This window comes from Lycium ferocissimum, chromosome 5, assembly GCF_029784015.1.
Source record: "Lycium ferocissimum isolate CSIRO_LF1 chromosome 5, AGI_CSIRO_Lferr_CH_V1, whole genome shotgun sequence".
NCBI lineage: Eukaryota > Viridiplantae > Streptophyta > Magnoliopsida > Solanales > Solanaceae > Lycium > Lycium ferocissimum.
Window position 1 is genome coordinate 11,076,982 of NC_081346.1, and position 20,746 is coordinate 11,097,727.

Here is a 20,746-nt window from a genome sequence, read left to right on the forward strand (position 1 = left end):
ACAAACATATAGTATTTTTCTATATAACGAGAATCATGAAAGAACTAGTTTAAACTTTATTGTTTATATTATTTTTGGTTTATTTAAGATGTTTGGTAAAAAAATTGAGGTGTAATTTTTATTTTCTTCTGTTCCCTTTAAATGATTTCTAGCTTGTTTAGATTTATCCAAAATAAATAATTTTTTAAGAAATCAAGAAGCTATCAATATCTTTTTTTGAGAATTATTTTTGTCTAATAAATGATTGAATAAATATTTAAGAAGCCTTTGAAGAGAGATAAGATCTTTTTTAGTAAATAACTCATTTAATTAATGTCATTTTTTGATTTCTTAATAGATCTGCGGAATCCTAAGAATCACGAGATTGGAGGGAGTACTTTTTGATGACAAGGGAACCAACAATCGCTACCCTTTGGTGCCCCCCGCTCTAGTGTTTCTTGGTCAATTTTTTTTTTTTTTTTTTTTTTTTAAATATTTGATGCAATGTTGGTGTTGCAGTTATGACGTTTTTTGTTTTTTCATAGTTCTCATTAAATTTAATTGCGAGATCTTGTTAAATTGTTGACGAAAATTATATGTGTTCAATTTTAATAAATTTAAGGCTTAAGTGACTAAAACGCCCCTGAACTTGGCACGTTTTGCAACTTCAGTCCCCAAATTATTGATGGACTTCAAGACACTCCTAAATTCGGCTAAATGGGTTTTATTACACCACTGAGCTCATGACCTGGAGTGAGTGTAGTCGCATGGTCCAGCTGTAAAATAAGGCTTATGTGGCCCTCTACGTGTAAAATATTAATGCCACATGAGATTTTCATCCTATGTGTCCTCCACATAGATAAATTGTTTTGAAAAAAAAATGTAAAATTGATTTTTTTTAATAAAAAATCTGGAACAATGAAATATTTATTTTAAATCTAAAAAATTTGATTTAAAAAAAAAACTAAAAACTACAGTTTTAATTAAAATTCTGTAAAAAAATGGATTTTTTTTTTAAAAAAAATGAAAACTTGATATTTTTTTTTAAAGTGTCCTAAAAAATCAAGATTTTCATGATTCTTTTAAGGCACTTCTTTAAAAAATAACTGGAAAAACTGATTTTTTTTAAAAATGTGGCAAACCCATTTTAAAAAAAAATAATCCAGGAAAATTAGATTAGTTTTTAAATCTAGAAAAAAATGATTATTTTTCCGCTTTATTCTTAAAAAAATCAATATCTCAGATTTTAAAAAAGTCCAGGTTTTTAATCAAAAATTCAATTTTTCAGATTCTTTTTTAGAAAAATGGGTTTATTTAGTTTTCCAGATTTTTAAAAAGTCCAGGTTTTTTAATTAAAAAAAATCAATTTTCCTGATTATTTTTTTTTAAAAAAAATAACGGGTTTCCCAATTTTCAAGATTTAAAAAGTTCCAGATTTTTTAATAAAAAATCCAGTCTAGATTTATTTTTAAAAAATGGGTTTTCCACATTTAAAAAAAAATTAGTTTTTTTTATTTTAAAAAGATATACTCACTTTTTAATAAAGTTTCCAAAATTGATTTTTCTTTTTTTTTAAAAAAAAAAGCTTACATGGCACCTCTCACGTGCCTGTTGGCGTGTGACTACATTCATTTTACCAAGGCTAGGGATGTCTTGAAGTGTAGCAATAGTTTGGGGACTAAAGTTGCAATTCATGCCAAGTTTGAGGACGTTTTGGTCACTTAAGCCTAAATTTAAAGGACCAAAACTGATCTTGAATACGTTTAAAAAATTATTTTAGACCGTCCTCAAATATAACCATCCATTTTTGTCACAATAAATAGAGGCTTTTTCAGCCGGTGATTATTAAATAAATTGATGAATAGTTAAATAACTTTATGTGCAGGCAAACCAAAAAATAGTGATTATTTTTAATGGCACATACTTTGTAATTACTATTTTTGGCAAATAAATAGGAAGAATGGGAACGGAGGGAGTACAGCATTGTAGAGAATGTAACCTTTAGCACAAAACTCGTCCTTTCCCCCTAAATATCGGAGAAGTTTCAATGTTGCAATTCTAAACTTTTCAATTGAAGTACCACTTCAACTCTTCCTGTGGCAAAGAACCGCACCAACTTTCTAAATTTTCTTCTACTGAAAGAGTAAATGTGACAAAATGCAGGACGGAACAAACAGTGGCGGAGCCAAATGTGACAAAATGCAGGAGCAAACAGCCCTTTCTTAAAAAATTATACCGAAAAATATCACAGGTATACGTCAATTATTATATATATTACATATTGACATATATTACATATTTAACAACCTTAATATATAGATTATATGAATTATTACATATTATCGATATATATAGATTATATAATATATATATAAATTCAACACTATTTAAAATTTCCAGCTGCCACTGGGAGCAGAGCTAATATAAAGACATTGACAAACAAGACTAGTTCTCTAAGGTGAACTAAAGCTATTAAAAGACCATACAGAATATTATGGGATGGATGCCATTCAGCTGGATTGAGATGGGTTGGATTGAAATTGTAACATTAACTGATTAACAAACGATTGTCTGTCAGATTTTAGTATAAAACTGGAGAAACTCCTGATAGAACTTAGAAGAAGAGATGCCTTTTCCTTTAATGAGCAAATCATTTAACTAAACCGCAAATGGATACAACAGAGTTCAGCGCAAATTGAATTCTCTTTGACCACATTTATCGAATCAAATCATTTTTATGGAATTAATAAAATCATCTCATTCCAACGACGTTATGAAAAACGAAAATGCAAAATAAAAAAAGAAAGCGCTACTGAAAAGAAAGTACACACATTTTATTACACTAGATGAAAACTAAATGCTGCAAACACTTCAACACTACACAAAAGCATAACATTACATGCACAGATTAATTTAAAAGCGAAAAAACAGAGACATTAAGAGTACTCGAAATTTATCTCATTTTCACAACAGCAGCAGCATTAATTATTAAAATTTTGGATGATCAAGTTCTAGCAGTGTCTTGAATCTTCTGGCCAACTCTCTGTCCCATATGTCCAGCAGTTTCCTGCACCCTCCTCTTTGCATGCTCCATCTGCTCTCCAACTCCACCTGAACCCCTCATTCCCCTCATATAATTAATCATCCACGACAACGACGACAACGCCGTTATCCCAAACGCTCCAGATGTCAAGAAACCCGTGACCGCCAACGCGATCGTGAGTGCAGCCGGGACCAAAACTGGGCTGAACAGCAAGAAAACGGGTGTCGCAAGGGCAAGGCCAGTGAGAGTTCCAGCGAGGGTAAGTCCAGCTAGGCAGAGAAGGGCCCCACCGACAGGGAAAAGAGTGACGACAGCAAGGACTTGGGATTTTGAAGGACCCCTTTGAGGAAGAAGGCTCTTGATAGCATCAGTTGGGTGACCAACTTGCATTTGTTGCTGGTGTTGTTGGTGGCGCTCAGCCATGGTAAAGAAGGGTTGGATTCTTTAATTTTTTTGATATAAAAGTAAAGAAAGAGGAGAATGGTAATAATAATAAATGAGAAATTGTGAGAAAAGACTGAAGAAGGTGGAGTGAATATAAAGGGAGAGGAGAATGGACGCGTGGGAGAAGAGTGACACATGTTGGTGAGAAAGTTTGCATGAGAAAATGTTTTTAGCAGAGAGATGAGTTTGAAAGTAAACAAAGTCTGTTGTTGCATTTTGGACCTTTCCCTTCTAGTATTTGTTATTTTTCTCAAGGGATTGACACTTGCTACTCTCTTTGTTTTTTCAAAAAAATGAATTAGCATTTTAAGTCCCTCAAATATAGGTAAATTCAGATTTTGGTCATCGTGATTTGTGGTTAAATATATTTTGACCATCAATTAATTGATAGGTGCATTTTTTATCCCTCTGATTTTGAATCTTCACTTATTGATGAATTATTAAGTGCTAAACTATTCAATTGTCAAATTATTATGTTAATTTTTTACTGTTATTATATATTCAAAAATAGCATACTTCTAAATACAGTTTAAATTTCACATATTTTTATATAAAAGGATTAGCAATAAAAAATTTAATTAATTAAGGATTAAACATGCTTAACCTAACATTACAAGGACCAAATTTAATACTTATCAATAACTGAAGGACAAAAATGTAACTATACCCCCCAAAAAAGAGAATCTTGGAATAGCAGAGCCTTTCTGCTGTGGGCCTATAGCCCAAGAAACTACGGTATTGCCTATACTTGTGGGGGGTCATTTGCACTCTAATCCCTATTTAATTTTGGTCCATCAAATGGACTGCTCTTTAATTTTTATCCTTTAAAATCAAATTTATGTCTCTAAGGCATAAGTTAAGCATCATAATATCCATAATTTATTTCAGCATCCATAAAGAACTTATGCCCCTTTATGCATAAGTTTGATTTTGAAGGGAAAAAATTAAAGACCAGCCTATTTGAGGGACAAAAGTTAAAAACCAGTCCATTTGAACGCCAACCGTGCAACTTCGGCGCTATTTTGGGCCTTTCTTTGATATGGTGCTGGATTGGACTATTTTGACAATGTTATATGGGTTTCTAACTGGACTTGAACTCTGAATTTTAAAGTCTTTTTTTGCGCGGATTTTCCTTCATTTGGGGTGGATTTTTGGCCTTTAAATTGGTGGTCTTTTAAGTTTTGGCCTTCGCCTAATACTTCGAGGTTGTGGGTATGAATCTCAGCCTAGAAAAAAAAAATCTCAAGGTAGAATTTGCATGGGTAGAATTCTGCCTTAAGGCAGAATTTGCAAGGCCTAAATTCTACCTTAAGACAGAATTTGCAAAACTCTGCCTTGAGAATATTTTTTAAAATTTTTGACTGAGTGGGGATTCGAATCCGAAACTAAGAGATTTTTAGCGAAGGACAAAAGCTAAAGACCACCAATTTGAGGGGTAAAAATTAAAGACCACCCCTAGCGAAGGGAAATCCTGCAAATTGCCCTTTTAAAGTCTCCATGCAAGGTGTATTCTTATAGTCCTAGTTGTAATTTGGGAAAACAAACATAACTATACAATAATAGAAAAATATTTACAAAATCTTAGCAGAATTTTTTAATCAACATTGAATGGCAGTGGAGGAGTTACATATCGTAATGATTCTTCTATTAAAGGAATTTAGTTGGGCGAGATTACCGTCACGTCATTAACAACCTTGATTATCTTCCTACATTTTTGCTAAGAAAGTTATCTTCCACACCAACAATTGTGTTCCTACTTTCTCTCCATTTAAGTGATATGATTTTACCGTATATTATATTTATTAAATTATACTATGTATAAATACATCAGTGTACCTCTAAAAATGAATTATTCCATGTATATTATATTTATATCAAGTATATATAATATCATACCTTATTACCATAGTATATGTTAAGTTATACTATGTATAACATACATCAGTATACCTCTAAAAATGAATTATACCATGTATATTATATTATACCTCAATAAATTATCTTATAATTGAATTATACCATGTGTGTGTGTATATATATATATAGAGAGAGAGAGAGGGAGGTTAATTAAGTATTTATTTTAGTTTCACAGTGATCAAGAGAATTAAGGGAATGTATAAGTTAAATAGGAGGGAGAAAAGATTATAAACATGACGAGAATATAACTGAATCCTAGTTTAGGGGGATACAATTTTTACATTACATCTTCTAATTACCCGTATGTTTTTTTCTAATATTTTTAAAAAGATAATAAAAACTGCTATTTTTGAGGAACTTTAAAAGTTGTGCTAATTATGTTCAAACTCTTATGAGGGTGACATGCCACGTAATTTTCTCAAATTTCAATCGGACTTGTTATGGGCCATTTGCACTTTTGCTCTATTTTGTGCAGGTCTTTAATTTTTGTCCTAATAACAAACAATTTTTTCACGGGACATAAGTTTATAATTTCGCATCATAATATTCTATAAATTATTTCCCGCATCCTTAAAGAACTTGTGCGCGGTTAGGCATAAGTTCTATTTGAAGACAAAATTAAAGACAAACCCATTTGAAGGCCAAACCGTGCAATTTTGGTAACTGGGTTCCGTGCATCATGCTGAACTTATGTTTAGGGGTGTACATGGACCGGGTTGATTCGGGTTTTTTAAAGACCAAACCAAACTAATTGCATCGGGTTTTTAAATCTATAAACCAAAACAAACCAACAAAAGTCAGGTTTTTCAACCTCGGATTTTCTCGGTTTTTTCGGGTTGCTCGGGTTTTTTCCGGTAAAGTCTTCATACAAAACATATAACTTGTACTTCAAATATTTCTTTAGTCCTAGTAAGATATGACTATCTAATTAAGATATTTATTAAAAAAATAAAGATATTTATTAAGAAAATAACACAAAATGTGAGATGAGAGATGACATTGTACTAAAATATTCAACGAAAAAAATTAATGAAATTGCATAAAATAAAATGATCATAATTTAAAAGTACTAAGTCATGCTACATTAAATACGGCTAATTTATAAGGCATGTAGAAAATGATCATAATCTAAAAGTACTAAGTCATGCTAAAATAAGTATTAATTACATGACTAGATATTAAAGAAAAAAATAAAATTAAGTTATGTATTTTCACTTTCTAAACTAATATAAAACTAAAGAATACATATCAACATTATTGTCATTCCAGTGTTAGATATGAATTACTTTTGTTAGCATTAGTATTGATTTGTTTTTTGTTGAATTTTATTTGAGTTACTAATATCATTGGGCTATAAAACTTATTGGACCATTCAAAATTCTAATTCCAAGCTTGAAATAATATGTTAAAAGACAAAAAACTGTGAAAAAGTTAAAGAAACGTCTATAAATTACGTTATAGATAAATATTTTTATATATAAAATATGTTTGAAATTTTATAAATGTAATGTCGGGTTGGTTTGATTCGGTTTGACTTTTTTTAGTTAAAACCAAACCAAACCAAACCAATAGTATTCGGGTTTTTCTTTTTAAAACCAAACCAAGTCAAACCAAATCACTAGTCGGGTTTTTTTCTCAGTTTGGTTCGGATTATCGATTTGGTGCGGTTCATCAGTTTGCTTTGTACACTCCTACTCATGTTTATAGGCTTCTGAATGGCTGCATGGTCCAAATGTGCTTAACATTCTGTATTAGGTAGGAGTAAATAACAATACTAAGTTGAATTTAATCTTTTTCACCTGACAATATATATGAAAGTTATTTACGTGCTCGGTGTAATTTAACTTATTTGACAAATTTATCCGAATTACCAACCATGTTTAGTGTAAGCACATACTTGAAGTTGTTTTAAATGATTTGTTGTGATGCATGTTTTCACATCGTCAGTGTGTAATATTTAAATATCATAGTGATAATCAGAAACACATGTATAACTTAATGGAGTTTATAATTATGTCATAGCACATTATGCATATGCGCTCTATCACAAAATGATTTGATAAGACTTGGACTACCTTTTAGCAGAAGACTAGGGGAGGACAATGAACAATCAACCTTCATAGATAAGATCATTAGTTCTGGAAAAATTGACATTAGCAGCACGTGTTGAATGGGCAGATTGAATTAAATTTGGGCTTATCAAATTTCAAAGCGAGCAGAATCATAGCCCAAAACCCCAGTTATAATTTATTAATTTTCAAAAAAAAAAAAAAAAAAAACACTTATCATGGTTGTACCTAATATATTGATCAATAGGAAAATTAGGCTATATATTTAGCTTAAGTCAGCCAAAATTTTAGATGGATTGACTTAGATTGTTCCCAAATTAATCTGCCATGAAAATATCCGCCACCCAACCCATCCAAACTTGAAAGCGTCTTATTTTCATGAGCTAATTCTGTCATTAATAGCTGCAATCCTTAACTAAAATGATCATAAACATTGAGTTGAAGGGACAAATTATTAAATAAAAAAATGCCCTCTTATACACAAATTAAAGCCTGACGGTCTTAAAATCTTGACTTTCATTACCCAAATTTAACTTATAAATGGAACTTAACTCGTCACTGAACCAGTGAGGAAAAATTCACTCCTCGATCTTTTGACAATAAAGTAAACTTTATGAACATAAGCGCAACACTCGTTGTACCCGCTATCAACTTATCCATCAAACTCTACTCTCTCTTTTAGAAGCATCACATTTCATATAAGAATATGTTTCTACTATGCTTATTCAATCATGTCCCTCTACTTCCTAGGTGCAATCCTCCTCAGACGTGAGTTGTATGCTCAAGTGAGTTTTTTTTTTTTTTAATCAATCTCTCCGATCTCTATCACTAGAGCATGGCAGCATATTACATATATATATATATATATATATATATATAAAGGCACCAGTTACATAGCAAAAGAGTAGATCTCCTTGCACCTACTTTGCGTGGAGCATGCTCCATATCATCAAGCAAGTAGGATTTCCTTCTAAGCTTACAAAAGAGCCTTCTTACGGCTGAGAGATTGCTACCAGTCTCCTATACCAAAACTTAATCACCTATTAAGGCACATCAAAATTATAAAGCCTATACATTTATCTATCTAAGCAAAAGGCATTTCGATAAGTCTTCACTCTGAAAGATGGTAATTGCATCCTGTCTACATTGATAGCTCCCCTGATCTCTCTCGGAATGTTCTGAATATCTGTTTCAAACATATCTCTACTGCATTGTAAACCCCAGTTAGCCAACAAATCTGCAACTTTGTTTCCTTCTCTGAAGCAGTGGTGAATTGACCAGTCTTCCAGTTGAGACAACATTCCTTGAATGTTGTTGATGATATCCCATAGCTCTCATGGAACATGATTCTTTCTAGAAATCCAATCCATTAAAAGCATAGAATCACATTCTATTTCGATTTTCCGTATTCCATTTCTGTTACACCACTCAATCCCCATCTTCAAAGCCATGGCCTCTGCCTTGTTATTAGTCATACATCCAAAAGGCATGGCAAATATGTTTACCAGATGGCCCCTATCATTCCTCATTATTCCACCTCCTGCACTCATTCTTGGGTTTCCTTTAGAGCACCCATCAGTATTCATCTTTATGTATCCAGTTCTGGGAGGATTCCATTTTACAGGGATAGAGGTTATCTGATCCTTAGCAAACTCCATCACTTTTTGAAAAACTTCCCAGTTAAGCAGAGGAGGTATCCTGGGAATTTGTTTGTGGATAATAATAATAAGTTTTTGACAAATTTGAGGAATAATCCTGTTATGATGCATTTTCACATTCTCAAATCTGCTCTTGCATCTTGCTTTTCATACCTGCCATACAATAATCTCAGGAAGAATTTTAAGAGCCATTTTTTGAATGTCATTTTTACCTTTTGTCAACCACCAAGTGATCATAAGATGTCTTAGATTAGCCGGACCACTACTAATGCCAAAAACTTGATTGAAATACTTTCAGCTATTGTTGCTGATCATACTCTCAAAGAAAAGGTGCTCCTCAGACTCTTCATTATGACTGATACAACAGGAACACATAGAGGGAATGTTGATGCCAAATTTCCCGATGTCAAGATCTACAGCAACTTTGTGTCTCAAAGAACCTCCAGAGAAAGACGGATACTTTAAAGGGATTTTTCTTGTGCCATATCATCTTGTTGATCATGGATGGGTTATGATGTATCTTGATACAATTCCAAGCTGAATTACAGGAGAATTTCCCATCTTTGTTATCAGTCCATATAGGCTGATCTTTTAGATGTGAAAATTCTCTAGTAATTCCTTGGATATGTATGACTATCTTATGAGGTAAAATTTTATTAAGCTTTATGGTATTCCATCCTTCATTGAGAAAGTAATCAGATACCTGCCCTCTGACAGAGGTATTTGCATTACCATATTGAGCAAGTCTTCCTTTTCCAGTCCAGTTATCCTACCAAAAGCTTGAATTTCCTTCAATGACTTCCATTGAATTAATTGTTCCACCTTGTCTTTGCTTTTCATCAATCTCCTCCAGCAATGAGATTGTTTGTAGCTCCATTTCCTAGCTACAGGGTGTATCCTCCTAGCATATTTTGCATTTAGAAATTCAGCTCACAGAGATTTCTTTGTTCTATAGCTCCGCCATAATTTAGCCCCAAAACTGTCTGACACATTTTGTAAAGCTCTGATGCCTATTCCTCATTCTTCAGTTGGGTAGCACATTTTACTCTAAGCCACCCAGTGTTGTTTATTTTTCCCTTCTTTGTTCCCCCACAAGAAATTTGCAAAGATTTTCTCCATCTGCTTGATGATTGATTTTGGTGGTTGGCACATAGAAAGTAGATGAACAGGCATAACAGCTAGAATGTGCTTGATGAGTGTCACTTTCCCTCCTATTGATAGCATGTTACAGTGCCATGCTCCTATTTTTTTTAGAATTCTTGTAGCAGTTTGAGTATAGAATTGTATCTTTTTCCTTCCTTGAAAAAGTGGGCATCCAAGACAATTGATTGGGAATTCTTTCCCTTGAACTTGCAAATATTGAGAAACTATATTAGATCTGTTAGCAGATATATTGGTATCCATAATGAAACAGCTTTTATCTTTATTAATAAGTTGTCCAGAGTTTTTTTCATAGTTCTTTAAGCACTCCATGATAAGCTTAAGAGTATGAGATTTCCCTGCACAAAAGATAATGAGATCATCAGCATATGAGAGGTGATTAATTTTTGGACCATTAGGGAGCATATAGTATCCCATGAATCTTGGTTTTTCAAGCAAGTCATTCAAATTTCTTAAAAGTGCTTCAAAGGCTAAAATAAATAAAGAGGGGGATAAGGGGTCACCTTGTTTTGCAACTCTTTGAGAATTAAAGAAGCCATGTCTCTTACCATTAATGTTGACAGTATACCACATGTTGGATAGGAGATTCCAAATGTTATGGATCCACATCTCACTAAAACCCATTTTCCTCATAACATCACAAATAAAAAGATAGGAAATTCTATCGTATGCTTTATTCATGTCAATTTTAAAAACCACATTGCCACCCTTATTATTCTTTTTGAGATCATGAATGAGTTCTCGTGCAATAAAACATTTTCTCCAATTGCCCTTCCCTTTACAAAGCCACTTTGATTAGGGGAAATCAATTTAGGTAGAATTTTGGAAAACCTATTATTCATAACTTTAGACACAATTCTTTGAGTAACATTACTGAGACTAATTGGTCTAAATTCAGATAATTCTTGAGGAAAATCAACTTTAGGATTAAGAATTAAATAAGTATTAGTAAAATATTTAGGCATTTATTTCCCATTGAAAACAACAGTTACCATGCTCAGGATATCCTCACCAACAATATCCCAAGCTTTTTGGAAAAAAAGTCCTGTGTAACCATCAGGGTCAGGTGAGCTGTTTGGGATTGATATCAAAAGTAGCATCTTTAACTTCCTGCAAGGTAATATTAGACATTAAAAATCATTGTCCTCATTAGTAACAGAAGTAGGAATAGAGTTTAGGAAAGTCCCTTGGTGATGTTGTCTTTAGTGAAAAGATTTTGGTAATATTCTGCAGCTGCCAAACCAATTTCCCTGTCACCTTGGATCCATATACCATCTTTTTGTATCATGTTAATCTGCAGTGCGCTCGTTCTACCCCGTACCACTGAGTGAAAGAATTTTGTATTCTCATCACCCTCTAATTGCCATTTGATGTTAGCCTTCTGTCTCCAGTAAGATTCCACATGCTTAAGATGGAGAATAAAATCAGCTTTTGCTTTATGAAGGTGCATCCTGTCATCCTGAGTCAATGCGTTCATATATTTCTCCTCCAAATTATCTATCAATTCTCCTAGTTCTTTCTCTTTAGCAAATATATCACCAATACTATTTCTGGACCAAGTACTAAGAGCCTTACTAGTGTTTTTCATTTTCTGTTGGATGAGCCAAAAAATGTTGCCAGTTGTTTCTGATTTCCAATTCCTTCTAATCACTTCCAAGAAATCATTCTGGTCCACCCAGAGATTAAGAAACTTGAAGTATTTAATATGATCATCTTGATAATTATAAGAAGAAATTAACAAAGGACAGTGGTCTGAGCTTACTCTGGGTAAATGGACTATTTCATTATTAGAGAAAAGCTCATTCCACTTTTCATTGACTACCATCCTATCCAACCTTTTCCAAATGATTTTATCTTCTTTCCTCTCATTGCACCAAGTAAAACAGTTCCCAGAATAACCAATATCTATGAGACCACAATCATGCAAGCATTCAATAAAAGGCAGACTTTTACTAAGTCTGTGAGGTTTTCCCCCATTTTTTCATCCATAGTAAGAATACTATTAAAATCTCCGCATACAACCTAGGGTGAATCAGTAACTGATGCAAAGGTTCTCATATATCCCCAAAGAAATTCTCTACCAGCAGAATTTGATTTAGCATATTCCACTGATACAAAGAACTCCCTGTTATTAAGCCTATTAATGATCTTAGTGAGTTCAACCATTTAAAACTGAATTTTCTATTTCAGTTTTTTTCCGACAATCTACTGTCTGCTTTTCCCCAATAACGCTTCACGGATTTGGCTTAAGTTATGTCATTACCAAGTCCAAAAACGCGCTTACATGTGTGACTTTGTGATGAGCATAGAACTCTTCACTTTCCTCTCCCATTCCGATATGGAATTCGCCTAAAATATGATCATGTGCACTTATTTTTCAGAATCTTGCCAGCCCAGGAGTACACCAATCCTTCTCTTTTAACCACCTTCATGGACCTGCCCAGCGCCCACTGGGCGTCACACTTTCTTTTTCAAAGGATTTTTTTTTATGTCCGAATCCTGGCCCACAATGATTGGTAGAGAATTATACCATTTATATATTATAAGATAAGGCGTGCGATAGGTGCAGTCTCCCTACTAAACAGATGGAGATTTTCTTAATATATAAGCAGCAAATAAAAATGCTCATAAATAAATAATGGTTTTCTTTAAGCTAATGAAAAAGAACAAGAATATATATTAGGAATAAAAGGCCCATCAACGAATGTTTTGACCCTGAAGAATTGATTGAGACCTACTTACAGATGTGGTAAGGCATCTTAATTTCAAAGGCCATAATCTTAAAGGGAATATACAACACCTTTACCAAGTTCTTTTTGAGTGTATATGAAAAAAAAAATGGAGTGATATTATAATTGTACAATAAATACTATTGTTGCTTTTAGCCTAGATTCATGGCATAATTGATAGCCTCCTCTAGTCACCAAAATATATTACTCCATGAGTAAGAAACTATTTTACCTATTTGTTCCCCGAGTATCGTTGCGAATGTTAACAAAGTAAAATGGGCCCATGGTGGTTGCATGATTTTGGCTGCCAAAAGGAGAGAGCGGGACAATTGAACTAGTCAACTAGGAAACGACATTCATGTATTGTAGTGCATTTAAGTTACATATTCCAGCTGTCATGGCCGAGTTAGGGGGACAAGAGTTCCATCCAAAAAATTTAGGCTGAAAATCATACACAGGATATACAAGATGAATGATTTGTATGTATATATAATAGACGTTGAATCTTCTTAGCTTTTTCGTGTATTACGTTGTTATGTTTTGAGTCTTTTTAATAAAAATTCTAGTTCTGTCACTGCTTACAATACTAGATCCAGGTATACAGAACTTAAATCCAATTATATTTGTCAATGCAGTACGTCTTTAAGCAGATTAGAAGTTCCCACGATTATTTAGTTTCAAGATGATTATAGGGAAGAAATTTGAATAAAATATTTCCTCCGTTCACTTTTTATTTCAATTATCTAAAAATAAATTTTCACTTTATCATTCAATTTTAAGATATCAAGAAATGACAAACTTTTTTTTTTTTTCTTGTTTTACCCTTAACATTAATTACTCAATTCCAAATCATTCTCCAAGTTCAATGAGACTATACACCAATTAATATGGGTATTATAGTAAAATATATACTTCATTTATTAATTCTTAAGGGACATGTAAAGTCAAAAGTGAACAAGTAAAAGTGAACGGAGGGAGCACAAGACAAGAAAAATCATTGACAACGCATTTACCAAGGAATTTTTGAATAAAATCATTGACTGCTTTGATCATTGAATAAAATCATTGACTGCTTTGCTTAGTTTTGGCAAACTGGAGTTTGAATCAACGTATCCTTGTCTGAATTAACTATTTTAGTCGATCAATTCATTCAATTCTGTTGTGAGTTAAGTTGAGTCAAAGTGTCATGATTCTTCAGATTTTAGGCTTTTTATGTTCCAGGTGAGGTAAAAATATGTGAAAAGACTCCCCTAATTATTGTTTCCTTAAACAAAAATTAACTAAACTACCACTTTTGATTTACTTGATCTGTGTATGCCTTTGTTGATTGTCCCACACTGGTGGGATGGGGGTTTCTTGGTCTCATTTTATGGTCTTGGACAATCCGCACATCATGAACTAGTTTTTAACTAGTTTTTGGGGTTAAGTTAGGTGGAAGATTCAATTCTTTAATATAATATGAGAGCAGGCAAAGATCCGGATTCGAGTCTCATTTCTCATCCATTATAAAAAAAAAAAAAAAAAAAAAAAAATGAGACCAAGAAATATATATATATTACCTACTTTGATCCATGAAAATGAATCAGGCTTCACTTGAAAAGATCTTATTTTTAAATGAGATGAACACATATTTGAACAAATTTCAGCCGTTACTAAATTTTTGTGACAGCCATCTTCAAATTAAAGTTGGCAAAGTTTTAGAGTCTGTATCGCGTATTAGCTGATTAGCGTAACAACCTGATCAACCACTGAAATTGAAATAGCTTTCTTTGTTTTAATGCAAATTAAAAAAATGAAGAAGATAAAAGAAGATTCTTTCCAAATGTGAAACTTTACCTAGGGCACAATTGGTTAAAAAAGGGCGAGATAAATAATCTTTTACACGAGAATAAACCTAGAGATCACTTTCTTGAGTGAGGCAGTTATTTTTCTAATCCCAATATGTCTTAAGTATTATATCCAGAAACATTCAAGTCAAATGTGTAGAATAGATGTTATAATCTTCAGATCTTCAAAGAATTTAATAAAGATAAGAAGATTTGATTTCATAAGGAAATTCTTTTCGAAAGAACCCCTTTAGTGGTTTTACGGTCAGAACATTTTAAAGTAGGTAACTGAAAAAAAACTCGAGTCCGTTTTCATTTTTTTATTACACGGTCCGACTTCTCCGTAACATCCTTGTATAATAATATCTCAATATAACGGCCAAGTTTTTTCCGGAACTAATCTTTATAACAGGAGGTAAAGTGGTGTAAATATACCACTGCCGTTACAAAATGGTGCAAATATACTTTTTTTGTTGACAGAATTCTTTTTTAAAATTATTTAAATTATTTTTTAATTAAAGAAATGCCTATTTTAAAAAAAGTCTATCCATTTTTTTGAGTAGACATATTTTTCTAAAGTCACATGATAATTTTTTTTTTCCTGGTGGATCCAACTGGTTCATTTAAGAAAATGGGTAGACTTAGTTTTTTTAAAAGCCACAGAGATTTTTTTTTTTAAACAAACCAGACCCGACCCACCAGAAAAAATTACCATGTGGAGTTAGAAAAATATGTCTACTAAAAAAAATGACTAGACATTTTTTTAAAGCCACATGACATTTTTTTTAATTAAAAAATAAGCTAAATGATTTTTTTTTTAAAATCCGTTAGCCAAAAGGGTATATTTGCACTATTTGTGTAAGGGCAGGGATATATTTGCACCATTTTGTAACAACAAGGATATATATGCACCACTTTTTTAACGGAGATATATCTACTCTAAATTGTAAAGTTGAGGAGCATATTTGCACCTTTGTCCTTTTACTTATACCAACAACATCCATCTTTATAACAGTAAACTCTTTATAAAATTATCCTCTTATGACATCTATATTCTTCTTTTTTGGTGAAAAAAAATTAATCACCTTTATAAATATAATCTCTATGATTACCAATAATAAGTTTATAGACTTTTGACCAAATATTTTGATACACTATTTATGACAAAGAATATTATATTAATATATATTTCCATCATTATACGATTTTCCTTTTGTATACAAAGTGTTATTTAGCTTAGAATTTGACATATTTTTTGTCTATAACAGCCAAATATTATTTAAATGTCAAATTCCTATAGGTGTATATATCCAGTCACTGTAGCAACCAGAAATCTCGAAACTAACATGTTGTTATAGAGATATTTGATTGTATGTTTTTTTCTTTTTTGTTATTTTTTTTTTTTAAAGTTGTGTCCTTTTTTAAAATTTATACCGAATTGAACCATATGAAAAGTTTAGGCAGGGATTACTCATTTTAATAACCTCTATCTTGTGTTATATATCAACACAAATTCTAGGTGGTTTCAATTTATGCAGAATTTTATAGGTATAAGTCGATCAAGATAAGGTGACAATTTAATTCACAGATCCCACTAGTAATTTAACAGGAAAAAGAAAGAAATCACGAACGACTTCAAGATTATCAAATAATAGTTCATATTTTCACAAAAAATACGAATATTTTCGAAGTACTTACCCAAAATCCTTGGGTTTCCAGTGGGCTTAAAACGAACTTATAATGAGATGCCTCAAGAAAAAGTATGCTTATGACCTTGAGCTCATCCGACGGATAATGTCTAAAGAATAAGTTGGTGCATTACTTCATGTTGTATTGCTCATTGACAATCCATCTTATTCTTTTAGAGTCTAAATTTGTGTAAACTCCTAATTTGCCTGACCATAATTCTGCCTAGCTTCTGGCTAAGGAAAAAATAATAATCTACAGTAGTTATTACTGCTTAAACTCGCATGCTGTTAATATTTTTACACTACGGATAGTTTCTATTGATTCTAGAATGATGCGCACAAGAAATATTATAATAATGAAATATTAGTTTATAACAAGATGGGAAAAGGGAAACATTAAGCAAATGGGTGTTACAACTTACAATAACTATATACATTTGCCAAGAAAAGTAATATATCATGTCAATTCTATAAAAAAGACTGATTAGTGATTGACAGGAAGTTGAGACAATTGAATGAAAGATTTTCCTCAAAATCAGAAAATACGAATTTCTAATTATCGAGTATTAACATATGAATCTTCAATCTCGACTACAACTAATTAATTAAACTACATTAAATTTTTTGTAAGTCTCAATTTCTTCTTTTTTTTCTTCTTGTGTCCTTCATTCTCTTCAATTGCTAATTATTGGTGAATTGCCTAATTAGAATCACAAAGGAACAAAGAGGATGCAAACTATTGTATTTTTTTTTTTTTTTAAGAAAAGATAAAAAGTATTTAGAATTTTTTAAATGTCCGTGGGTGCATGAAGAAAGAGAGAAATAGTGTAGAAGGGGAAAAATGGATACATTTATCCCCACACAAGTATGAAATTATTATTAGATGCAGTGTCACAGTCATCTTTTCTCCTAGTGTACCTTCCATTTTAATTTATTACCCCTTTGTCTTTTGCCTTCATTCCTTCTCCATCACTAATATCCCCTTTGCCCCATCTCTCTTTTCTTTATTTATAACATTATTTCCTACTACTAGATTTGCAGGGGACAAACCTAAACTTCTTCTCTTCTTCAATTAGGGTTTTCCTCCTTAGAGGACTTCACCTGTAACTATTGAACTTGTGAAGCTCATTTCTTTTTTTTCTTTCTATCTGCTACAGTTTTGTGGTACTTTGTTTTTTGTAACTTTGAAGAAACAAGAGCCAAGTGTTGATCTGAAGGAGCCCCCTGAAAGAGGAAAAAAGGTAATTCCCTTTTTTCAATCTTCTCACCAAAGAAACCAAGATCAGATATAGGTAAAGTCATAAAGGTTTTCTTGTGAGTTAGCCTTTTTTCTAAAACACACACACAAAAAAAGAAAAAAAAAGAAGGGTGAGAACTACATAAGTTCCACAAAATTACTGGCTATATTACTTCGTGTCACAATTCTTGATTTAGGGTTTTCCTGCCCTTATTTTACTTAAGTTTTAAAAAATTAGATTTCAAGTGCACTTTTAGATCTCATGTTTGATGAATTTCAGAAGGATATATCACTACTTCCGCTTGAACCTCCAAGTTTAGGATCTTGAATATTACCGACTCTGGATGACAGAAATGAGGCATATATTTGAAACTATAAATACCAGAACAAAAAGCATGCAGTACTTCTGAGCCGTATGAACCTCAAAACAAGAAGTTAGTGGGATACATAAACCATAAACATAATAGGAAACAACAATTAGCTAACTTAAAACTGGACATAATACCCAAATAGGTTTCAACGGGAAATTAAACCTGGATTTAAACTTGAGGTTCGTTCTTCATTAGCAAACTAGCTAGCTGTACGTTTGAATTTATGGTTAAGAATTTAATATATATTGAAATTTTTGTGATTTTTCACATATATACTTACATGTTCCATGTCAAAAATAATGAATTCAGTTAAACTTGTTAGCTCATGAAAAGCTCCATCCGCTAACACAAATTTAACACCCACCTGAGCATTAAAGAGAGAATGAGGTGGGGGAGTGGGGGGGGGGGGGGGGGTTTAGATTTCCAATTGTTCAGAGAAATCTGTTTACTCAAATTGACATGTTCCTCTTTGTTTGCCAATTCTACCTTTAAGTTTTCCCACCGTTGAAGATGTTAAATAAATAATCTCATGAGAACCCAAATTTGAAAAAAAGAGAGAAAGATTAGTACTTAATTAAGGTAAACTATTTCACTATGAATGTTTTTTTTATTAACTCCATCCACCTGGGCTTTCACTTCCACTACCATATATGGTTTATATTATAACTCGAATTTGGTATAGAAAATAATAAGTTGAAGATCCAATGAAGAAGTTAAAGAAAACCAAAAAAGGAAGAGATTTAATTACTTGATGTTTTGTTGATGCAGCAAGCTAGGGAGAGAACAATAATCAATGGCATCATCCAGCTCATACAACTCCCCTTGTGCTGCCTGCAAGTTCCTAAGAAGAAAATGTCTTCCTGGCTGCATTTTCTCACCTTATTTCCCACCCGAGGAGCCGCAAAAATTCATCAACGTCCACAAAATCTTCGGCGCAAGCAACGTGACCAAGCTCCTCAACGAACTCTCGCCGCACCAAAGAGAAGACGCAGTCAACTCTTTAGCCTACGAAGCCGAGGCAAGAGTGAGGGATCCCGTCTATGGCTGCGTAGGGGCAATCTCCTTCCTCCAACGCCAAGTCGAGCGCCTTCAGAAGGAGCTCGACGCGGCTAATGCGGACTTGATCCGCTATGCTTGCAATGACTTCACACCGACACCGCCTTTACCGGTTCCTAACATGGCTCTACGCCAAAGGCCGGTTGAGTTTAGTAGAAGATTGTCAATGGGGCATCATCATGATGGTGGTAGTGGTGGAGGTTTTAATCAAACACCTAGTTTTCCTATCCCATATACTCTCCCTAATTGGAATGATCATCAAAACCCTTCTGGAGATCATATTCATGGTGGTGGAGAAGGAAGTATTTGATTATCTATTTCATGAGGCAAAATAATTCCCTTGCTAGGGTTTGTGACCCTCTTAAGAGAATGGTATATGCAATTCTTAAGTACTACTTGGTTTATGCTTTTTCGAGCTAACCCTTTTCACATTCACCGTCCTAGCTATAACAACAATGAGTCCTATATATTATCTCTTGAACTCAAAGTCTTGTTCTTAGGATTTTATATTATGGCTATTGTGTCATATTCAGAGACTACTACCTAAGATGAGGCATGGCAAGTCTATGGCTACTAAATTGAGAGAGTCCAGAGTCTAGAAAAGATGGCTATTTGAAGTGTACTGATTTATGGGATTTGTTTATGGTCAATAAACAATAAATTAACCATTTCGCATCTCATTGTAAAGCAGATTCTCCAGTTAGAATCTGTAGCTCTATATATTTAAGTCGTCCTTTATTTTATGCATTTACTTATTTACATAGAAGTATACGGTTTCTGACTTTTTTATTCATATGGACCACTTTTCATTACCTAATATACTGCAAAGCTGCCAAGTTCCATTTTTCTACATTTATCGCCGAAAGAAACCTATCAAAAGAGCACTAGAACAAGCAAAATCTGAGTAAAGAAACATTATAATTTATTTGCAAGGCAACTTGAAGAGGAAGGGACGCAGTAAAGATCAAACACACTTATTTTTGTCTTCCAAAAAGTCTTGTGTGAACCAACAGGAAAGAGAAGGAAATGTAGTGTGACAAATTTGGTTCATAGTCGATATAATAATTATTTCCCGAAAGCTTCAATGTACTAAAATCTGAACTGTACATGCATAGCTTGTGAACCTTATCTTTGCCTACCATACTAGTTCTTGCATTCTGTAGAACAATAGGCAACCAAATGTTATGTGTAGGGTTTTCAGCCTTTGACGTTTCGTCCCCAGCAATTGCTATAGATCACTGTTTCTCAACATCCTGTCGCACCTATATCCACGCCTCCTCCATTCCCACAAAAAGGATAAATTGAGAAGAAAAAGGATCCATGCAGTACAAGATATTACCGAGTTTACGTTTTTACTTTGGAGATATTATATAATTACTTATCACTTTCTAATTATTTTCTGGGTCTCATATTATGTACGTATCACAGTTCCTTTTTAGTTTATTCTAAAACGAATGATATATTTTAACTTGTTCGGTAATAGTTTTGACTTTAAAATTTCAATTTACACTTAGCGATATGATTACGAATGATATATTTTAACTTGTTCGGTAATAGTTTTGACTTTA

General features: G+C 32.8%; 3 protein-coding genes across 3 annotated transcripts; 1 reads left to right on the forward strand and 2 right to left on the reverse strand.

Annotated features, from left to right (window-relative positions):
* Nucleotides 1-2,792: 2,792 nt before the first annotated feature.
* LOC132055970 (oleosin H2-like) lies at nucleotides 2,793-3,536 on the reverse strand. Its single transcript, XM_059448008.1, has one exon. The coding sequence runs from the start codon at nucleotides 3,443-3,445 to the stop codon at nucleotides 2,984-2,986; it is 462 nt and encodes a 153-aa protein (XP_059303991.1). The 5' UTR covers nucleotides 3,446-3,536; the 3' UTR covers nucleotides 2,793-2,983.
* A 7,909-nt stretch (nucleotides 3,537-11,445) lies between these two features.
* Nucleotides 11,446-12,437, reverse strand: LOC132057547 (uncharacterized). Its single transcript, XM_059450185.1, has 3 exons — nucleotides 12,353-12,437; nucleotides 12,034-12,176; nucleotides 11,446-11,937 (listed from the first exon to the last, which is right to left on the reverse strand). Exons 1-3 carry the CDS (start codon nucleotides 12,435-12,437, stop codon nucleotides 11,446-11,448), a joined length of 720 nt encoding a protein of 239 aa, XP_059306168.1.
* A 4,476-nt stretch (nucleotides 12,438-16,913) lies between these two features.
* LOC132055971 (LOB domain-containing protein 25-like) lies at nucleotides 16,914-19,944 on the forward strand. Its single transcript, XM_059448009.1, has 2 exons — nucleotides 16,914-17,755; nucleotides 18,891-19,944. Exon 2 carries the CDS (start codon nucleotides 18,916-18,918, stop codon nucleotides 19,486-19,488), a length of 573 nt encoding a protein of 190 aa, XP_059303992.1. The 5' UTR covers nucleotides 16,914-17,755; nucleotides 18,891-18,915; the 3' UTR covers nucleotides 19,489-19,944.
* The last annotated feature ends 802 nt before the right edge of the window (nucleotides 19,945-20,746 follow it).

Coding starts and splice junctions, on each gene's coding strand:
- LOC132055970 (XM_059448008.1), bottom strand. CDS start 3,445: ATGGCTGAGCGCCACCAACAACACCAGCAACAAATGCAAGTTGGTCAC.
- LOC132057547 (XM_059450185.1), bottom strand. CDS start 12,437: ATGGTTGAACTCACTAAGATCATTAATAGGCTTAATAACAGGGAGTTC. Junction 12,177..12,352: donor TGCTAAATCAAATTCTGCTG/GTAGAGAATTTC, acceptor GTGGTCTCATAG/ATATTGGTTATTCTGGGAAC. Junction 11,938..12,033: donor AAATAGTCCATTTACCCAGA/GTAAGCTCAGAC, acceptor TGGGTGGACCAG/AATGATTTCTTGGAAGTGAT.
- LOC132055971 (XM_059448009.1), top strand. CDS start 18,916: ATGGCATCATCCAGCTCATACAACTCCCCTTGTGCTGCCTGCAAGTTC.